General features: G+C 60.5%; 2 protein-coding genes across 5 annotated transcripts in view; one reads left to right on the top strand and one right to left on the bottom strand.

Moving 5' to 3' along the window:
* Positions 1-275: 275 nt before the first annotated feature.
* On the bottom strand, positions 276-3,713 carry SSTR2 (somatostatin receptor 2). Its single transcript, XM_082067005.1, has 2 exons — positions 3,657-3,713; positions 276-3,177 (listed from the first exon to the last, which is right to left on the bottom strand). The coding sequence occupies exon 2, from the start codon at positions 3,121-3,123 to the stop codon at positions 2,008-2,010; it is 1,116 nt and encodes a 371-aa protein (XP_081923131.1). The 5' UTR covers positions 3,124-3,177; positions 3,657-3,713; the 3' UTR covers positions 276-2,007.
* A 4,894-nt stretch (positions 3,714-8,607) lies between these two features.
* SLC39A11 (solute carrier family 39 member 11) overlaps positions 8,608-18,860 on the top strand; it is a 76,536-nt gene continuing 66,283 nt past the window's right edge. The window contains exons 1-4 of one of the 4 annotated variants that reach the window (XM_082067061.1): positions 8,608-8,671; positions 9,720-9,833; positions 10,831-10,869; positions 17,132-17,290. In XM_082067061.1, coding sequence (XP_081923187.1) covers positions 9,726-9,833; positions 10,831-10,869; positions 17,132-17,290 — 306 coding nt within the window. In that variant the 5' untranslated portion in view covers positions 8,608-8,671; positions 9,720-9,725. Of the gene's footprint in view, positions 8,795-9,291; positions 9,452-9,719; positions 9,834-10,830; positions 10,870-17,131; positions 17,291-18,860 lie in introns of those variants that run through there. The other 3 variants (XM_082067062.1, XM_082067060.1, XM_082067063.1) reach the window with 3 other exon arrangements.

Below are 18,860 nucleotides of genomic sequence, written 5' to 3' on the forward strand. Positions count from 1 at the left end.
CACACGGCTTGTGTTTTAATTCCTGCAGCATCAGCAGGGCAGCCTGCGCTGTCTCAGAGCCCGGATTCGGCTTTACTTAACAAAGCCGGGGCAGGGATGTGCTCGGTGAGCAGCTGCCTGCACAGGCAGGGAGGGGACAGGCGCTGAGCCCTCTGTGTGCCTCAACAGAGGGCTCCGTGTTCTGCAGAGGAGCAGTAAATGGTTAAATGCAAATAAATGCTGATAACGCCCTGCTCTGCCCTGCAGAAAGCCCCGAGCCCTGCGCTGGGACCCCGTGTCCTGTAGGGCTGTGCTGGGGGGCAGAGCTGTGCAGGGGGGCAGGTGTCATGCCCAGCACTGGGCTGGTTTTGGGGGGCAGGTGGGGGTGGCACAGCTGGTATGTGGGACTCCCCGGGCAGGGGCTCGCTGGACAGAGCCGTGGGGAAACTTCTCCCAGAGCTGGTGCTCTCAGAGCATCAGGGGGGATACACAGCTGAGCAAGGCAGCGCCCCAAAGCAGGCGGCGCCCCAAAGCAGGCGGCACCTCGTGGGTGACACTCAGCCTCATCGGGAGCGCCAGGTGAAGGCTCCACGGCGATGGGGCCGCCGGGGTGGGATGGGAAGGGGAGGGCGAGTGAGCGTGGGTGGTTTTCTCCACCTAAACCGCTGTGCTCCTGTGGCTCAGCTCTGTAGTCAGAGCCTGTGAACAGAGCCTGGCACAGAAACTGCTCCCCTGGGGAGGGGTGAGGGGACACGCTGCCCTGTCCTTCCTCACGGCTTGGTACTGGAAGCCGCGTTGGCCTCTCTGCCCATTCCCTTCGGCTCAGACAGGGGTTGTGGCCACGTCTCCATCAGCCCCCACCTCCCGTCCCCCACGCTCTCCATCACCCCTTCGCCGGCGGGACCTGCCTGGCCGGCGCAGGGCGGTGCCAGCGGTCAACGCTCACTCACCGTGGCAGCCCCGCGATCCTCAGAGCCACAGCTGGACACGTCCACCTCTCCCCGGGTGCGGGAGCCGTCGGCAGCAGGGAGCTGGGCTGCTCCAAATCCCCCGTGTTTTGCTGCAGTTCAAATGCTTCCAAGGATCTCCCAGCAGGGACTGACACCGGCGATCGTGCCGTGGCTGCTCAGAGCCGCGGTCCAGCCGCAGGTGCAGCCCAGGACTGATCGTGAGCGGACGCGGGCGGCAGGAGGGGCAGCGGCCACCGGGGACAAAAAAGAGGGAAAATCCTCCATCCAAGGAGCAAACCCCCGGGCAGGTGACGTCAGGGCGGGGGGAGGGAAGGGAAGGGAAGGGGCTCCCCGGCAGCGGGAGCCGCGGGGTGGAGGAGGCAGGTGCAGCGTGGTGGGAGCAGAGGAGCTGCTTCCCGGGGGGCAGCCGCCCCGGCCCGGTCCTGCTGTGCCCCCCGGGCAGGGCGGCTGTGCAAACGGCGCAAACAGCAGCACGGAGCCTTCAGGGGAGGCGATGGAGTAATTTGCAAAATGCAATCCCAAATATCCTTGTCTCCGCAGGGACGGTGACTGCGGGAGCACGCTTGGGCTCTCCGGGAGCTCCCACCGGGGCTTTGCTATTAGATGGTGCATGTCCGTGGTGACACGTGTTGGCACACAACCGTGGCCTCGGCTCCTCCCGAGGTCACCCTGTTCTCTGTGTGTCCACGTGCCAGCACCCATTCTGCGGCAGAGCACCCCAAGCCAACCAGCCCCAGGGTAACCCCGGGGAAGCCAGCGGGGCCGCCCCAGCGATGGCTGTGGCCCACAGGGGCACTTTGGTGTTGAAATGCGCTGCGTTGCTACAAGTTGTCTTTGTTTTCCTGGCAAGGCAGCACCTCCTGATCCGTATCCTTCTCAGAACGTGAAAGACAACCTGCCAGCAGCTCAGTAGGAGCCCACCCGAGGACCCTCCGCCCTTCCGTCTGCGCACCCGCGTCCCCTAAGCTGGCACCTCTGCCCCGACTCCGTACGTGCCACTGCCAGCTGGGCGCAAGTGGGGAGAGGAGAGCGAAGGACAGACAACCCCGCTGTCCTCTCAGATGCTCGTCTGCAGGTCACCATTGAGCAGGGTCCTTTGGGTTTCTGTGGTCTCGTTGAGCCTGGATTTGTCCTGCTTGCTGTCGCTCCGGTCCGCCTCGTCCATACCGCTGACCTTCACCAGGCAGAGCACGTTCTGAAAGCTCTTCTTGAAGTTGTCAGACAAGAAGGCGTAAAGGATGGGGTTGGCGCAGCTGTTGGCGTAACTGAGGACCACCACAAAGTCGAACATGCCCTTGAGGACAGGCGTGGGCACGATCAGGATGGAGACTGAGGAGACGTTAAAGATGTAGAAAGGGAGCCAGCAGAAGATGAAGACAGCGACCACGATGGAGACCATCCTGGTGACTTTCTTCTCAGACTTTTTCCTCTTGGAGGAGCCCACTCTGATGCCCGAGGACTTGACTTTGATAATGATGAACAAGTAGCAAAGGCAGATAATGGTGAGAGGCACCAGGAAGCCCAGGATGAAGGCGTAGATGATGAAGCCCGTGTACCAGGCACCTGACTCTCCCGGCCAGATGATGGTGCAGCTACTCCTGCCGTGATTATGCTGCACCCCAGCATAAATCATGATGGGCATGATCACCAACAGGGAGACGCCCCAAACGGCCACATTGATCATTTTGGCTGTCCTGGGCCGCCTCCACTTGGCAGATTTAATGGGATGGACAACGGCCAGGTACCGGTCAACGCTCATAACCGTCAAGCAGAAGATACTGGTGAACTGGTTGATCCCATCCACCGTCATGACAATTCTGCAGATGGCTTTGCCAAAGGGCCAGTGTACCAGGGCGACCTGCATGGCCAGGAAGGGCAGACCGAGCATGAAGAGCTCATCTGCGATGGCCAGGTTGAGGATGTAGATGTTGGTGATGGTCTTCATCTTGGCGTAACGAAGGATGACATATATGACCAGCGTGTTGCCGCACAGCCCTATGATGCAGACCACAAAGTAGATGAAGGTGAGGATGGCATTGCTGGTCAGGTCGAAGTGGTGGCCTGTGGCGTTCTGTGATGCGTTGGTGGGCGCCTCCACGGAGAAGTTGTCGAAAGGGGAAGCCGGAGAGAACCAGAACGCGGTGGCATTGGGCAGCTCATATTCCATCTCCATGGCTCTGCTGGTCCCTGCTGGTTCAGGGGAACCCAGATGTCATCCTCCCTTGCTCTAGGGATAGAGGAGAAGATTCTAGAAATTGGAGAATAAGTAGAAATGAAGGGATTCCTGGGGAGGATTTGCCCATCCTGCTGCCAAGCTCCATGGGAGAGATGGTCCCTGGAGGGTCTCTCCCACAACCACCAGCCCCGCCGTCCCCCGGAGCCCCGGTGGTGCCGAGCGGCGCCCCGGGCACAGTGCAGCTCCTCCTGCCTCCAGCGGCACCGCGCTCCGGACTCCGAAACACACCCGGTGAGTCCCCGCTGGGCGCGATGATGCCCGGAGCACCGAGCGAAGGGGAAAACCTTCCCCTCGCCTTGCCCGTCCCCGGGCTGCCAGCCCCGGCCCTCCCGGCCACCCCCGAGCCGGGACGGGCACCCCGAGCCGGGACGGCTCCCGTGGGCGATGCGTTCGGGGCGGGGAGCGGCCGCCCCCCGGTCCCATCCCGCCGCTCCCGCCGGTGCTGCCCCGGGCGCGGCCCCGCCGCTCACCTGCTCCCGGCCCGGCGTGGGGGCTCCGGCAGCGCCCGCCGCTCCGCTCCGCGCACCCGCCGATCCCGGCTCCGCCGCCGGACCCAGCGCACCGGCTGCGCCCCGCCCCGCGCGGGGCGGGGACAGCGGGGACAGCGCTGCCCACCCGGCTCTGCGCTCCCCTGCCCACCCTGCCCGCGCCGCGCACCCCGCTCCGCCCGTCCTGCCCGTCCCCCGCCAGCCAAGCGGGGCACCGGTGCTGCCCCCGCGGTCCGGCCGGCGCTGCGCCCCCCGGCTTTGTGCTCGGGAGCGGAGCCTCTCCTGCTGTGGGCGCATGGGGAAGGGTGTCCAAATCCAGGGGGTCTCAGGGGCATCTGCTGGGTGCTGTGCAGCGGGCAGCGTGGGTGCAGGGACCCTGGTTGCCCCCTGGGCACGGTGGGACCTGCTCGGTTCCAAGGGGCTCCCAGCAGGACAGATGTCCCAGGGCCTCAGGTCCTTGCCCCTCCTCACAGGACCTTGGTCTCCCCTGCCCGGCTCCTGCTGCAGACGCTGGTTCTCCACATGTTGATTCCAGTGGTGGTGCAAAGGGCTCAGCTTCTCCTGATGTCTCCAGGGCCACCATAGGGGGGAAGGATGGGGCAGGGTGGCGACAACGTGATGGTCACACTGTGACTCCAGCTGGAGACCCCAGGAGTTGTCTGAGGGTCCTGGTTTCTCCTGGGAAACTGGGAATACATTGGTCCCAAGATGTGGCACCTCACCACCAAAGGAAGGTGAAGCAGATCCTTGCTGACTTGGCACAGCCTGGGGGAGCTGGGACGGTGACACAGTGATTGCCCACGGCTTTGGGGTCTCTGGGGACTCACACAACGTGGGTGCTACTGCTGCAGCCTCCCCCTCCGCAGTTACCCAGTAACGATGACTGGAGGAGGAAGACCAAAAAAGAGAGGTTTGGGGGAGATAACCTCTGCTCCGGTTTGTTTGAGATCTTGAAAGCAATTAAATAATAGCTATTCCTTGCCCACCCCTCCTTTCCATCAGTTATCAACCAGACAATAGAAAGCAGGAAATTAAGAGTGACTTGGAACAAAGAGCCCTGAGCGAGGCTGCTGATTGCGGCAAGAGGGGCTGCGAGGTTCTCATTTGCACTTTGCCATCCACTTCCCAAGGTGGATCTGAAGGTACAGGGTCCTGGAGCAGGAGCAAGAATCATTGTCCGCCTCAGAAATCTTTAGGAAGCTGAAAAAGCTCCTTCTGGTACAGGCGGTGTGGAATGCAACCTCCCAGTGAGGGGGTGTGAGGGGGGAGGCTGAGGACGGTTTGGCGGATGGGGATGGGGTCTCTGCGGGGCGCTGGGGTTGGGACGTCCCGTTCAGTGGCACCTGTGCGAACGCTGAGGGCAGCTCCCTGGGATGCTGCTCCGGGCAGGGCATCGAGGGGCTGCTCTGAGCTGTATCCAGCCTGCGAGGAGCACAGCAGCTGTGGAACTGGGAAGCGCGCTTGAGCCTTTTGAAGAGTTTCTTTTATTTTGCTGAGATTTGGGGTTGCATTATAGCCTAGCGCACGGTCTGATCTGTACCTCTGGGTGGTCCCTGTTTTGGAGAGACATTGTTTTACCCCAGCAGCTGGTTTGGTGCTGGCAGATAAACTCGTCTTTGTCCTTTAGCCTGGGAAGCATTCACTCTGCTGAAAAACAATTTACTGATGGGGCTGGATACAGGAGAAATGCACGGCCTCTTCCCACACGGCTTCTACAGCCGATGTAACCCAGGGGAGAGGGGCATGGGGATTACATGACCACAAAGCTGTTTTTAAAGTCCTTTCAATTTTCCTGCCATCCATTCCCAGCTGTTCTGCGAGACTCCCCATGGAAAACAGCGTTCGACCCCTGTCCTGGAAATGAGTGTTGTAAGGAGCCGGGGCTTTGGTTGCCAATGGAGGGTTAGGGTGAGCAGGCCTTTCTCCCCAATATGTGGAGGGAAGGCAATGAGATCTGTGGCATTTTGCAGAGATCAGGTTGACTGTGCTGGACTGGTGGGGAACTGGGGGGACTGGGAGGCAGCTGCTGTTCCCCAGCAGTCAGAAGGGGAAGGATTTGCTCCCATGCACAGCTTGTTCTGCTTGCCTGCAGCTGCCCCACGCCACTAGGGGAGAGATGGGGGTGCGTAGGGATCACCACCCACTTTTGGGTCCCATGCGGGTGCCACGGGGTCCCCACGCATGCCCGGCTTGTCTCAGCCCTGCCCGTTGCTGTCCCCAGGAGTGCCCACAGCCCTTCTGCTGGTCTCTCCTGTTCCCTCTCCCACGGGTGCTTTGGGTGTCCCTGCCTTTCCCTTCCCATCTCCAGCCCCACAGCCACAAGTGGCTTTGGTGGCCCCGCTGGCGCCGGGCTGGAGGCTGCCTGGCTCCGTGACAGGGATGCCTGCGATGGGGGAGGCTTTGCTTTCTGCTCATTAGCCAGACAAACCGGCCGGGACCACCTCCCCGCAGCCCCCGGGCAGGGCAGACAGGGCAGGACCCACCTGGCTGCTGCCGGTGATGTGATCTAATCGGCAGCGATGATGGATGGGGAGGGAGAGGCGCTGGCACCCCCACCTGCAGCCAGGCCAGGCGGCAGCATCCTTGCAGCATCCCCACCCCGCGGGATGCAGGTTCTCCGGCGGGTCAGGCGCTCTCCGGGGGTCCTGCACCCCCCACATGCAGCTCCTTCCCCGGGGCTGCTTCCCGCTCCAGCCAGACCTCCCTGCATATGGCTCCTTCCACTCCCACCTCTTCCATTTTCTCCCTGCCATTATTTGCCTCTGTAATTAGTGTATTGATCTCTGCCGAGGGTACCAGGACTGGGTTGTGGTGAAAGCTGCCGCACACATTCCCCAGGAATCATATTGCTAAACCCCTGGTGCTAATGAGCCTTTGGCAACCACGGCCTGAGATCTCTGCTCCTGCCCGTGCCCCTCCCTGCTGTGTTTGGCTTGTTGGAGGGTCACGCACGTTAAATCGGGATTTAACAGTGCTCTGCGCTTGGCAGTCAGGCTTCTGCACCAGCTGGAGGTGTCGGGGTTGGTTACAGCACGTGCTGAGCGCTGGTACTCATGTCCCCTCCTGCTCAAAGGAGCTGTAGGTTGGAGCTTGGTGTCGGAGGGACTCTCTACTCCCCCAGCCTCGCCACGCAGCCATCATGTCTCTCACGATGAGCCTAAAGCCAGCAGAAAAGCATAAAGCTGTCACTTTGTGCCCTGTGACTAATAGGTGCCATTAGCTGGCACGATGGAGATGGCGCGACCCTGCCTGGCGCTGCCCGCGGGCTGCGCTGCTCCCGCGCCCTGTCCCCAGGACACCTCTGGCTGGCTGTCCTCTGTCCCTGGGCTGGGCAGCCGCCCTGGTGCGGTCCAGCCTGGCTCCATCCACCGTCCCGGTTTGCCACAAATGGCTTTGCACTGGGAACGCGCCCGGCCACGAGCCCAGCCCGTGCAAAGGGGACACAGGACAGGAGCAGAGGGACAATGTCTGGGACATCTCCAAACCTGCCCTAGCCCGCAGTGCCCCGGGACATGGCTCTGCTGGGATGTGACCTTCTGCACCTTCTGTCACAGATACCCCAGACATTGCTGAAGGGTTTATTGCATAAAAAACAAGGGGTTTAGGTCCTGATGGCCCCAGGGCTCCCCGGAGCCAGGACTGCAGTGCTGCCCTTTGCAGTATCTCATGCACGTTAATGAGCGAGATTGCACAAGAATTTGAGCTGCTTTTGTTCAAAATGCATTTGAGGGACTCCGGGCAGTGCGCTGGGGCTGAGCTGTGGAGGACGAGCACTTGGTGCGGGGGCAGCCCTGTGATCCTGGGGAAGGTGACATGGGAATGTCCCTGCAGGCAGAAGTGACACCGGGGAAGGGGGACGTGAGCTGATTTTGCTGATGCTTCTGCACGGAGCCTCCCTGCCGTCACGACTGTCCCCATCGCCCGGTACTGCCCACGCGTCCCCAGGCAGGGACGTTGCTGTCAGCCGCCCCCAGCCCGTGGCAGCGTGCGGGGCCCCCGTGTCAGCCGTGTCCCCAAGGACCAGCCCCGCTGTCTCACCAGCTGTCCCCAGCCCTGCCAGCGCCTCCGTCACTGCTGGCCGGGGAACCCCGGGGCGGCGGGGGGAGCTCTGTTTGCTCTGTCCCCATGTCCCTCCCAGCTGGCACCTCCTGCTGCATCTGCCTCGTTACAGGAGCTAATGAAGGATGGAGGCAATTACAGGGGGGAGATTGATTAAATCCTAAATCAGGGGAGGTTTCAAACGGCCTTGACCTTTCCCAGCTGTGGCAAGGGAGTCTGATCAAAGGCTGTTAAGAGATAAACACCCTAACAAAGAGGGGTAGTGCTGCAGAAGAGCTGGATATGTCCCTCTGCCACCCGCTGCGCCTTCTGGCGTGACACAGGCAGAAGGAACCAGGTCTGATTTGGCTCCCGCTGCCCCGTGTGAGTCCCTGTCCCTCTCCCTCCTGCCATCGCTGCTGGCTTGGCCACCATGTGCCCCGTGGTGATGCCTTGAGGGGACACCAACGGGTGGGAGAGGACATGCTGGTGCCCGATGCACCCTCCAAAGGCTGTGGGGACAGATGCCAGCAGTGACGGGTGGGGGGTTGTTTCCAGCAGGCTGCCATGTGCCGGTCATTAAGGCACAGCCTCTGGTTCCTAATGAGCGCGGCTGATTGCGCTGCACGGGCACAGCTCACCATGTGTCGGGCCGTGCTCACGAGCTGCTGGGTGGCAGGAAGGGACACGCCCAGGGCACCCCAAGACCAGGAGGTGCCTTTATGCAGCCCAGCGGGGGGGGCTGCGATGTGCGCGGGGGTGGCAGTGACAATGACAGCTCCGCGCCCGCCCGCACCGCCCGCCCGCACCGCTCTCCCGCCGCCTCGCCAGCCCGAAACGCAGAGCCGCGGGCGGCCCGCCCCCGCCGCGCTCCCATTGGCCGCGGTGGCGGGGGTGGGCGGGGCGACGGCGGCGACACGTGTGCGGGCACCAGGAAGTGGCGGCGAGAGCGCCGGGCGGTGAGCGGGGACCGGCCGGGGGCCGCGGGGTCCGGGGGGGCAGGAGCCCCGGGACCGGCCTGGGACCTGTAGAGCTCCGGGGTGCAGGCACCGTGGTGCCCGCCGTGGTGCTTGGGGGGCCCGGTGGGTTGTTGCGGTCCCGCCCTGGGGCAGGGGAGCCGGGGACGTGTGGGCTGTGGGAGGGGGGTCTCCCTGTCCCCGGGTCCGAGCAACCGGGGGGGGGTCCTGACCTGGGCACCCACCCCGCAGGGTTTGGCGGTGGCCCAGAGGCAGGGCTGGGGGCCCGGGAGGGACCACGGTGGGTGTAATTCTTATAAATTTATATATACATGTACAAATACATGCGTGGTTCTTATATATTTATATAGAAATGTACAAATGCATGTGCGCCCCTTTTATATTTATACATAAACGCACAAAAGCGCGTGTATTTTCATATGTCTACATGTAAATATATAAACATGTGTGCATTTTTATATATTTATGTGTCAGTATTTACACCCACGTGTGTGTTTTCTCGGCTCCTGGGGGCTCAGATACCCCCCTGCTCCCCCGCAGCGCTCAGCCCTGGCTGGGGGGCCCGTCCCTGGGGCTTGTTCCCCTTTCTGCCTCGCCCGGGGGCTCAGCGGCACGGGGAGCCGGGTGCTGCAAGGGCGTTCGCCTTCAGCGCCAATAAAATGGGTTTTCGGCACAAAAAAAGTGCCACTCGGAAGTGGGACGTGATGCAGGTGCCTGGGAAGCGCCCGGGGATGTGGGACGAGGCGCCTGCTCGCTCGGGGGGTTCGGTGCTGGTTCTTGGTGTCTCTTTGCTGTGCCCCCAGGTTAACTGGGGCTTGTGCACTGGGTGGGATGTGGTGGATCCTCGCTCTCTCCTGCTCCCCTGAGCTCGGATTAAATTGCAAAGCCTTAGGGGGAATAGGCGTTGCAGGGAGGGTGGTTAAACTCACCCCATCCCCTTTGGCGAGAAGGGGTTCGGGCTGCGCTCCTCTCTGAACCAGGGAGGAATTTGGGGGTGAATCGTTGTTTTTAACCACCTGGTCTCTCCCAGGTCAGCATGGTCCCGGGACACGGGCCGGTGACCCAGGCGGTGCTGGGAACCCTCCTCACCTGGGGGCTGACGGCGGCCGGCTCGGCGCTGGTGTTCGTGTTTTCCAGCGGGCAGGTGGGTGTTGGGATCGTGTCCTTGGTCCCCAGGAGGCAAATGGGGTCCAGGACGGGGGCTGCGCTGTGCCCGTGCGTGGGTTTGGACTTGATGTTGGCCCTGGGGGGTCCTGGGGCAGGAGGAGGAAGAATCCAGCTCATTTCTCTTCTGCGTGTCAGCGCACAAGAGGAGGAGAAAATCAAATTCCTGGCCGTGGGCTGCGGTATGTGCTGCAGCAGATGGGGCAGGGTGCAGGCAGGGCCCCGCGTTTGGAACAGCAGGTTCTCTGCCCATAACCTGGTTTTGCTGCCATGTCCCCGGTGCAGGATTTGGGTCAGACTGTGCTGGGAACAAGCAACGTGCTGATCTTTAAGTCATCTTATATTCCAAAATTAGAGGCCTCTCTTGCTGTTGTTGTTCAAAATTGCCCAGATGAATTTATTATTTATGCCTCTCTCTTGTGATGATTTATTCAGGAGTTTATTGCAAAGTCAGATTTCCTTTGCAGGAACGCGTTAGTTTTCTTCCTGGGGGAGGGCGATGTGCTAAAGGAGAAAAACGTTGCTGGGGGTGCAGCGGGCAGGAACGCGCTGGTTTCGGGAGGTCACGGCTTTGTTTGCAGCCGCCCGTTGTTAGAGGAGTCAGATCCTCAAGGGGAGGAAGCGCGGGGCAGCGCGTGTCTTTGGGCAGGAAACTCTGGTTGACGTTTCTGCGTCCTCGGAGCGTTTTGGCGCGGGCAGTGGCAGTGCCAGGGCCTGCGCCGGGTGGCACCAGCGGTTGACGTGTTGGGCGGGAGCCAGGACGGACCGTAGGCTCTGGGTGCTGGTGGGTGCCGTCACCCCGGGGCGCTGGGCTCGGCTTTCCTTGCAGCACAGAGCTCACTTGGTTTGCAGGAATGGGGAGAAGAAGGTGGTGCCAGCGTGGCGGCCGCTTCCCCCTGGTGTGGTTTGTGGTGTGGCCGCGCTCCGGAGCCTCTGCCGGGGGTAATTGGGGTGTTTTGTGTTTGTTTCTTTTGCAGAGGCGAGTCCTGGATGGGAGCTTGGGCTTCGCTGCGGGGGTAAGTACAGCATCTCTGCCTGTGTCCTCCCGTCGGCACCTCCGCACCCACCGCGCTTCGTTTGCCTGCCTGCTCGCGTTAGTGTTTCTTGGATAACTGCCCGAGGCGCAGGTGGGGCAGGGAAGACCTGGCTTGACGCTGGTCACCTCCTGGCGCCTGTTCAGTGAGGGTGGAGGTGGCACGAGGTGGATCATGCTGGACTTGGTTCTCCTGAGTTAAACTTTTCCCATTTCCTTGGGTTTCCCAACCCTCCTCCCGGAGCAGCGGGTGACGAGATGGGCAGGAGAGCCCTCAGCCTGCGGGTTCACGTGTACAGCTCAGCTCACTTTGTGCTTCTCGCTCTCCTGCATTAAGGAGCTCTACATTAAGGTGCACACAAAATGTGGCCACCTTTGTGTTTTTCTTGAAGGAAGACATGAAACTCTGCGGCTTGCAGTTGTCTTAGGGTTTGTGGGTGTTGCTCTCCTGCTGCTGGGGTGGTGGGGAGCAGGTGGGGGCTCGCTCAGACATCTGAAATCATGGTTGTTGTCCTTCGGGTGCTGTTGTGTGCCCGGGGGTGTGCCCGGGGTGGCAGCTCATCTTGCGCGGGCGGTGGTGGGTACACAGGTCTCTGCCTGGTCCTGGTCACTGTGTCCCGGCCGTGTGGCTGGTCCTGTGGCGTGGCCGGTGCTGCCAGTTTTGGGTGCCCCGTCCTGCCGTGCGGGTGACCCGTGACATGGTGACACTGCTTGCGCCCAGGCTGTGCGCAGAGCGGGGCTCCTTCCTCCCCGTGCCCCCCCGACACGCAGCGCCGCTGAGCACGCTGCAGCTTGAGTGTCTGCGGCTCTGGAAATTGCAGGTTTTCTGCCGTTCCAACGCCTGCAGCGAACCCAGCGGCACCAGGCGCGGTGTCGCCGCGGTGGGTGAGCAGGAGCGCCGCACCGCCGGGTTTGCTCCCCAGCAAGATTTCCTGGAACGCGCCTGCGACCAAATGATGTGAATAATTCAACTCGTCTGTTGTAGCAGGTTCTTGGGCCATCATTTATAAATGAATCTCTGGCGTTAGGAGCGGCCTGTTCTGGAGCTTTCCTCTGCGCTCTGATTTCGGAGCAGTTTTTCTCTGGCAGACACACCCTGGTCCCCGCGAGCCAAGCGGGAGCCGCTTCGGTGGTGTCGGGGTGATGCTGCTGGGACGGCTGGGCTGGGCTGTCCCCTGTGTGCCCATCCCCTGGCTGGGGAGGCACCGGGGGGTGTTTGCCGTGGCCGGTGCTGCCCCGGCCCAGCGCGGTGCCGTCTGTGCCACCGTGTCACCGCGTCACCCTGCCAGCAGCACTGAGTCACCCTGCGCGCAGAGGTGTGGCTGGGCTGGGGAAGCTCGAGTCCTGCAAACATTTGCTTTTCCCCCAGCCTCTTGCAGTTTGTGGCGCTCGGGGCACAAAAGGGGAATATTTTTTCCTGCTGTGTCTGGAGGGGATGGTCAGCGGGGAACCCGCGGGGACAGGTCCTGCTGGCAGAAGCTGCTGCCGCATAAACCACCCGTGAGCTGCAGTTTGTGGAGGTTTCCAGGTCGTGTTGATGGGCCCGAGCTGCCGCAGGTGCTGTTTGGGCTGAGCTGCCCGTGTCACCCGGGGTCACCACAGCTGGCTCTTTCCGAGGCAGGTGCCAGAGATCCCCAGGTGATGGTGCCACCAGTGCTGCTGGGGCCACTGGGCAGGATGTGGAGCAGCCGGTTTGGAAGCCTATTTGTACCATTTTCTCTCTTTTCCTCCCTGTAAGAAGTGTTTCTTTAGGCAGCAGCGTTGCTCTGATCGCAGACGGCTTCTCTTGCTCCGAGGGGTGTCTGTTCATAACACATCTTTGCTGTAGATCTCTTGCAGATACGGACGGGCTGTTTCTCCGAGCAGTGGGATAGAGGCAGAACTGAACTTCCACATTATCTCCGCTCTGAAATCTGGGCAGCTGGGTTTAATTAAACTTCCCTTGGTGCTTAGTCAGAACCAGCAAAGCTTGTCCTGTGCGTTCAGAGGCAGGTGTTGCTTCTAGCCTCACTGTTTGGGTGCTCAGCTCCGGGTCCCCGATGGTCATCAGGGTCCCAGGGAGCGTGCAGGGTGCTCTCCGAGACCAGGACCGCTGAGAAACGGTGTAACGGAGGGTTCTCTCTCCTGTTGGCAATGACTTACCTGCTCATCTTCTGGGAGCTTGCAAAGCCAAATAAAACCAGAAGTGATTAAAAGAACTTCTGTACCACTGCCAAGCCAGGAGGACACGGGACAGGGATGTCCAGGTGACCTTGAGGAGGACGGTCTGGGATTCAGAGCATTAATTTGGGATCCAGAAAACGGCGCTCAGCGCTGCCTTCCCCGCGGATGCTGCATCCGGCCTGGGGAGCCGGTGTGAGCCTGGGCACGCGGTCCCGGCTGGGATGTGCTGGAGCATCCCGACTGCAGAGCAGAACCCGCCGCGGCGGGCGGCCCGAGTGTCCCCTGCGGCGAGGGGACCCTGCGGCGGGTGGCCCGAGTGTCCCCTGCGGCGAGGGGACCCTGCGGCGGGCGGCCCGAGTGTCCCCTGCGGCGAGGGGACCCTGCGGCGGGCGGCCCGAGTGTCCCCTGCGGCGGGTGGCCCGAGTGTCCCCTGCGGCGGGCGGCCCGAGTGTCCCCTGCGGCCCGAGTGTCCCCTGCGGCGGGTGGCCCGAGTGTCCCCTGCGGCGAGGGGACCCTGCGGCTGGCCGCTGCGGAACGAGGAGCTCGGCTGCTTCCAGCCCGGCGCCTCCGCTCGGGTGTCTGAGCATTTAGCTTCTCTCTGCCTCAGTTCCCTCTCTGGAAATCGCGGATAATAGAGGGTTTTGTATGAGAAAGCCTCCGAGGTGATGTGTTTCCATGGAGACAAGGCTTCGCTTGCTTGGGCATCTGATGTGGAATTCTGGCTTTTCTCTTAAGTCTTGATATTCTTAAGTAAGGCCTTTTTTTCCGGTGTTCTCTGCTATCTCGGTGTTATCCTGGAGGTGCTGTGCTCAGACATCACACACACCGCGTAAGCCCGGGCGGCCTCGCAGGGCGGTTCCTCTTACTGGGTCACAGTTTGATTTCTTCTTCTGTCCCAGGTGAAGCAGAAAATCATAAAGACACTCTTTAAACTGCACCAGGCACATCTAATATTGAATATTCCCTTTCAGTGCTGCTTTAAACAGCATCAGTAATTCACACGGGTCTACTGAGCCTGGTTCCTGCTGTTGGAGCCTTGATGAAGTCAGGCTAAAAAGTTTGGTAGGGAAGGCGTCCCACCAGTCTGTCACCGTCCCCTCCTGTCCCCGTGCTGCCGAGGGGTGTCCTTGGCTCGTAAGCGGTTGGGTTTTCCGATCCGCACACCGTTAAAGCCCCCAACCCGCCGTTCTCATCCTGGTGGCCGCTCAGGAGCGCGACCAGATGCTGCTGTTGCAGCGGGTGAGACAGGAGGGTTTTAATCGTAACCCAGACGCGGATGCTCCCTGTGCCAGGACTCCTCTGCTGGCCCTGGGCTCCAGCTGCGGTTGGGATGAAGATCACTGTCCTGTTCATTCAGTATTTGCAGAATAAAAGCTCCTGCGTGGCTTTTCCATCGGCGTGAGGACGCAGACCTGGATTCAGGCATTTTCCGTGGCACAAGACACTTGGGTCTGAGCTGGGGTTTGTCCCGGTCCTGCTGGTGGATCCCAGGGAAGGTATTTTGCTCCCTGCAACCTGGGGATGCTTTAGATCCGCAGCCGCCTTCAGTGCGATGGTTCCTCCCCCGTCAACCCAGCTTGTTTTCTCGAGAGTGCTGGATTCACGGTGTTGTTGGATCTTGGCTCTGGAGCACAAAGTCTCTTTGCAGAAGCGTTCAAACCCGGTTTGGCAGGAGCCACGTGTGGCGGAGCCAGCGAGCCGTGGGTTGTGGCGGAGCCAGCGAGCCGTGGGTTGTGGCGGAGCCAGCGAACCGTGGGTCCCCGCTGGGCTGCTGCTTTGTGCAGAGAATCGTACCTGAGAGGCTTCGTGTGTTTTGGAGACCCCAGGCAGAACGTTTTCTCTTTTATTCTCTTCTATTGTCACCAGCCTGCCCGGTGACGCTGGTGGAGTTTGAGTTCCTGTCCCTGGCTGGATGACTATTTTAATTATTAATAATTGTTTTGTTATTTAAATCAGGTCGCTGGCAGAAATCCTCACCCTTTTCTTAGTCCATGAGCATCCCCTGACAAGGGTGCTGCTGCAGCGGGGGCTCTGACGCCAAACAGGGCGGGCAGGAGGTAGAAGCCTTGAGCCAGACCTTGGCTGCGCCCAGGCAAGCCCTTGTTGCTAAACCCACGTCGCTAAACCCAGCCTGAGCTCAGAGCTGGGCTCAGGGGATCCAGGGGTGGCTGGTGCAGCAGTGACTCTTGGCTCCCCCACCAAGTGGGTTCTTGGGGGTTCCTCTGCGTACAAGGTATAGGAATAAACGGCTTTTCCTTCCCCAGCGGGTGAGCTGGCAGGTGCAGCCCCGCAGTTTGCTCCTCCAGCTGGGGTGGCTTCAAGCCCTGTCACCTCCTTCCCCCGGAGTCCCCGTGCAGCGAAGCCGCTGGGAGCTTTGCTGACGGGATCTGGAGGCTGAGCCGTGTCAAGCCTCTGTTTTCCACGGGAAAATGATATCTTAACATAAGATGACAATATAATTCTGCAAAGCTTTTTCCTGTTGCTTGTGTTTCCACGTTGGGGTGTGTGGTTGTTTTTTAAAGGAGGTGGCATTTGAATCTGAAGCTTGACAGCCTGGCTCCGCCTGACGTGACAGCCTGCTTTCTTCTTACCCACAGCGAGCAATTCCTCAGGGACTGGTGTCTACAGCAACAGGCATCTCATTCCTTCCTTAAAAATAATTTAAAATGTAATAGTTTGTTATGCGCTTCTTTTCCGCGGGTGAATGCTCGTGCTGTGAGAGCGAGCGGAGCAGCATCTCTTCTGAGCATCCTGCAAACGGGACTTTGGGGGATGCTCCGGGGACCGTTTTCCCCACAGCATCCTCCCCGCTGCTGTGTCCGGGCTGAGCCCCGGTCCCGCAGCCCTTTCTGTGCCGAACCTGCCCTCCGACAGGCTTCCCCCTGCTGCTGCTCCTTCCCAAAGCCTGGTGCAGATTGCTGCTGGGATTTCGAGGCGCACCCGTGCTGGTGTGACTGGTGTGTCCCAGCCGAGCTCCCGCGGAGCCGAGCGGCTGCTGCCGAGAGCGTCGTGCTGGGCTGATGACTTTTTAATTAATCCAGCCCGGTACGTCAGGCAGCAGAGGGGAGGAAGAGATAAGGTGATAAAATGCATGTTAATATTATGTTCTTTAGTATCAGCTTGTGAAACCGGTGCCGTGCTTGGCTTTCTGCACTGGGTAACGCCCCGAGCAGCCAGCTCCGAGCAGGGCTGGGCTGGAGATCCCCACAGCTCCCAAAGTCTGCTTTTTCTATGTTTTTTTTGGGCAGCTGTTCCTTTTCCTTCCCTGCTACGAAACAACCAATGGAAGAAAAAAATAAAATAAAGCACTCTGCTACTCAAAGGGTTTATTTTCCTGGTGCAAACAAGCTGGTGAAATGCTGCGGTGGGATTTGGCAGCGCCGGTCTGGGGTGACAGTTCGTTCTCCGGTTGGACACCGGGACGGGGGCGGCCCAGGCGCCGGTGTGTGCGGCTCAGAGGGTTTGCGGAGCCCCCGGTGCGGGGCGGCGGGGCGGGAGCCCTGGCGGGTGAGCCCCAGCGGCTGCGCGCGGAGCCCGGGCTGCCCGCGGCTGCCTTGGACGTGGCGCTTTGGCTCCGGGCATTATCCGATATTGATTGTTTTCCTGCAGGAGATCGAGGTTGTGTTTCCTTCCCGCGCCTGCTCTGCGGAGAAGCTCAGAGCGGCACGCGGGACGGATTTGGTTCACCCTGGTGTTGGGGTGATGGACCTGCTCCTGTGTCCGAACCCCGAGGGGGGGCGGTTCCCCGTTCCTGTTTGCAGGGCTGTTTTGGCCGTGCTGACCCCACAGAAAATCACCCTAACGAGCTCATGTGGTTCGTTTGCTGCCTTGGACTTTTGAGCCCAGAAGCAGCATCCTTGGTGAAAATGGGGGAAAACCCTCATTCTCCATCCTTTGGCGATTTGTTCCATCGGGACGCGGGTTCTGGTGGCTGTGCTGGGTGACAATGGCCAAGCTGCTCGTGGGGACGCGGGCAGTGGTGTTCTTGGCTGGAGGACAGTTCCTGGTGGGGATGCTGCCGGTGCTGGGTCCTGGTGGCTCCGGTGCGTCCGTGGTTCTCACCGCTGCCCTTGTGTCCACAGGTGATGTTGGCTGCGTCCTACTGGTCCCTCCTGGCCCCGGCCATCGACCTGGCCGAGGAGTCTGGTGCCTTCGGAGCCTTCGCCTTCCTCCCCGTGGCCGCGGGCTTCACCCTGGGAGCAGCTTTCGTGTACTTTGCCGACCTGCTCATCCCGGCGCTGGTGAGTGACCGTTCCCGGGCTCCCCCTTCGCCTCTGCTGGGACAGGAGCCACACACAGATCGCTTTCTATCACAGATTTAATGAAACCGTGTTTTCTCCAGCACCCGGCTGGCTCTGCCGGTGATGAATGCAGCTTTAGGCCGTCTGAGCTCTTTTTTTCTTCCTTCACGCTTCTGCTTTTCTTCTTTTCACTGACAACACTTTGCGAACAGTTCAGGTGTGACCTTCTCTTTCAGCCCAGGGGTTTAATTTGTAGAGCTGCCAACCTTCTAAGCATTTCAAAATTGCATGAACCATCCTGCTGTCTGAGAGTATTATTAAAGAAAAAAAATAAGTAAATTGGAAGCTCTTGGATTTTTACAGCTGGAAACACAAGGATGGCTTAGTCGGTAAAGAGGTTTTCAAAAGCTTCCAGAAAGCTTTTGAATGTTTGGTATTTATTGTAGCGTGAGGGAGGATTGTGTGTGGGTGTGAGCCGGGAGTGTGAGCCGTGCAGCGGTGACCCCGTGTCCGGGGGAACCCGCCGCGTCACCTTCCCCGCGCCGCTGCTTCCTGAGCCTCTGCAACACGTACGGTCCAACGCATCCTCAGCTATGGAGAGAGCTGCTTGATATTCCGGTGTGTGGCTTCCAGCACAAACAGAACAAGTGAATGAAGTCACAGCGGTGTCAGGTGGCTGGAAGCCTGGGCTCCGCGCTCTCCCTGCCCGTCCTGCCTCGTCGCGTTCCCAAGCCCTTTGCAGGTTGTTTTGGGGCTGGGGCTGCCAGCGCCCTCATTCCGAGGTGCCGGTGGGGCCCGGTTGTGTTTGATCAGCTGCCCGAAGCTGCCGTTTCCCAACAGGGTCGATAAACAGTTGGCCCACAAAACCCGCTTCTTCCTGCTGGCCACGTTGTGAAATGGGAGCGTGCGAGAAGGAGGGTCGGGGAGGCGCAGCCCTTGTGTTGCAGACAGCAGGGTGAGTGGTGACAAGGGTGGGCAGGGTGACAGTCTTGCAGGGAGCAGCACAATCTCTATATATGTATATATAAAAATAATGATATCTTGCTGGAAATCCGGTTCAAATACCGATGGGAGAGGAGCTGTTGCCTCCTCTGGGCTGACCCAGCTGTTTGCACCGGGCGGGGAGGACGTGCCACGGGACAGCTGGTGCTGGTCCACGCGCTGACGCGGGGCTGGGCGGGTGTCCCCGCGCCGGGTGTCTCCTCCAGCCGCACGGGGACACCTTCCAGCAGCCCAGGGTGCTCCAAACCCCCTCCAGCCCCACTGCCCGCGATGGGACATCTCAGCTTCCCTGGGCAGCCTGTGCCGGGGCCTCACTGCCCTCAGGGGGAGGAGTTTCTTCCTTATATTTCATCTAAATCTCCCCTCTTTCAGTTTAAAGCCATCACCCCTTGTCCTATGGCTACATTCCTTTGTAAAAAGTTCCTCTCCAGCTTTCCTGTGGGGTCCTTGTCCTCGGGGCTGTTCTGGTAGAGAAATTTGGCTCATGATGCGTCTCCCTTCCCTTGGAGCCCAGACTTCTCTCCCAGGAGCCAGTGCTGCTCGGACAAGGGTTAAGCCATTGCACTTC

The sequence above is a fragment of the Streptopelia decaocto genome, assembly GCF_964273445.1.
Source record: "Streptopelia decaocto genome assembly, chromosome: 16".
Lineage (NCBI taxonomy): Eukaryota > Metazoa > Chordata > Aves > Columbiformes > Columbidae > Streptopelia > Streptopelia decaocto.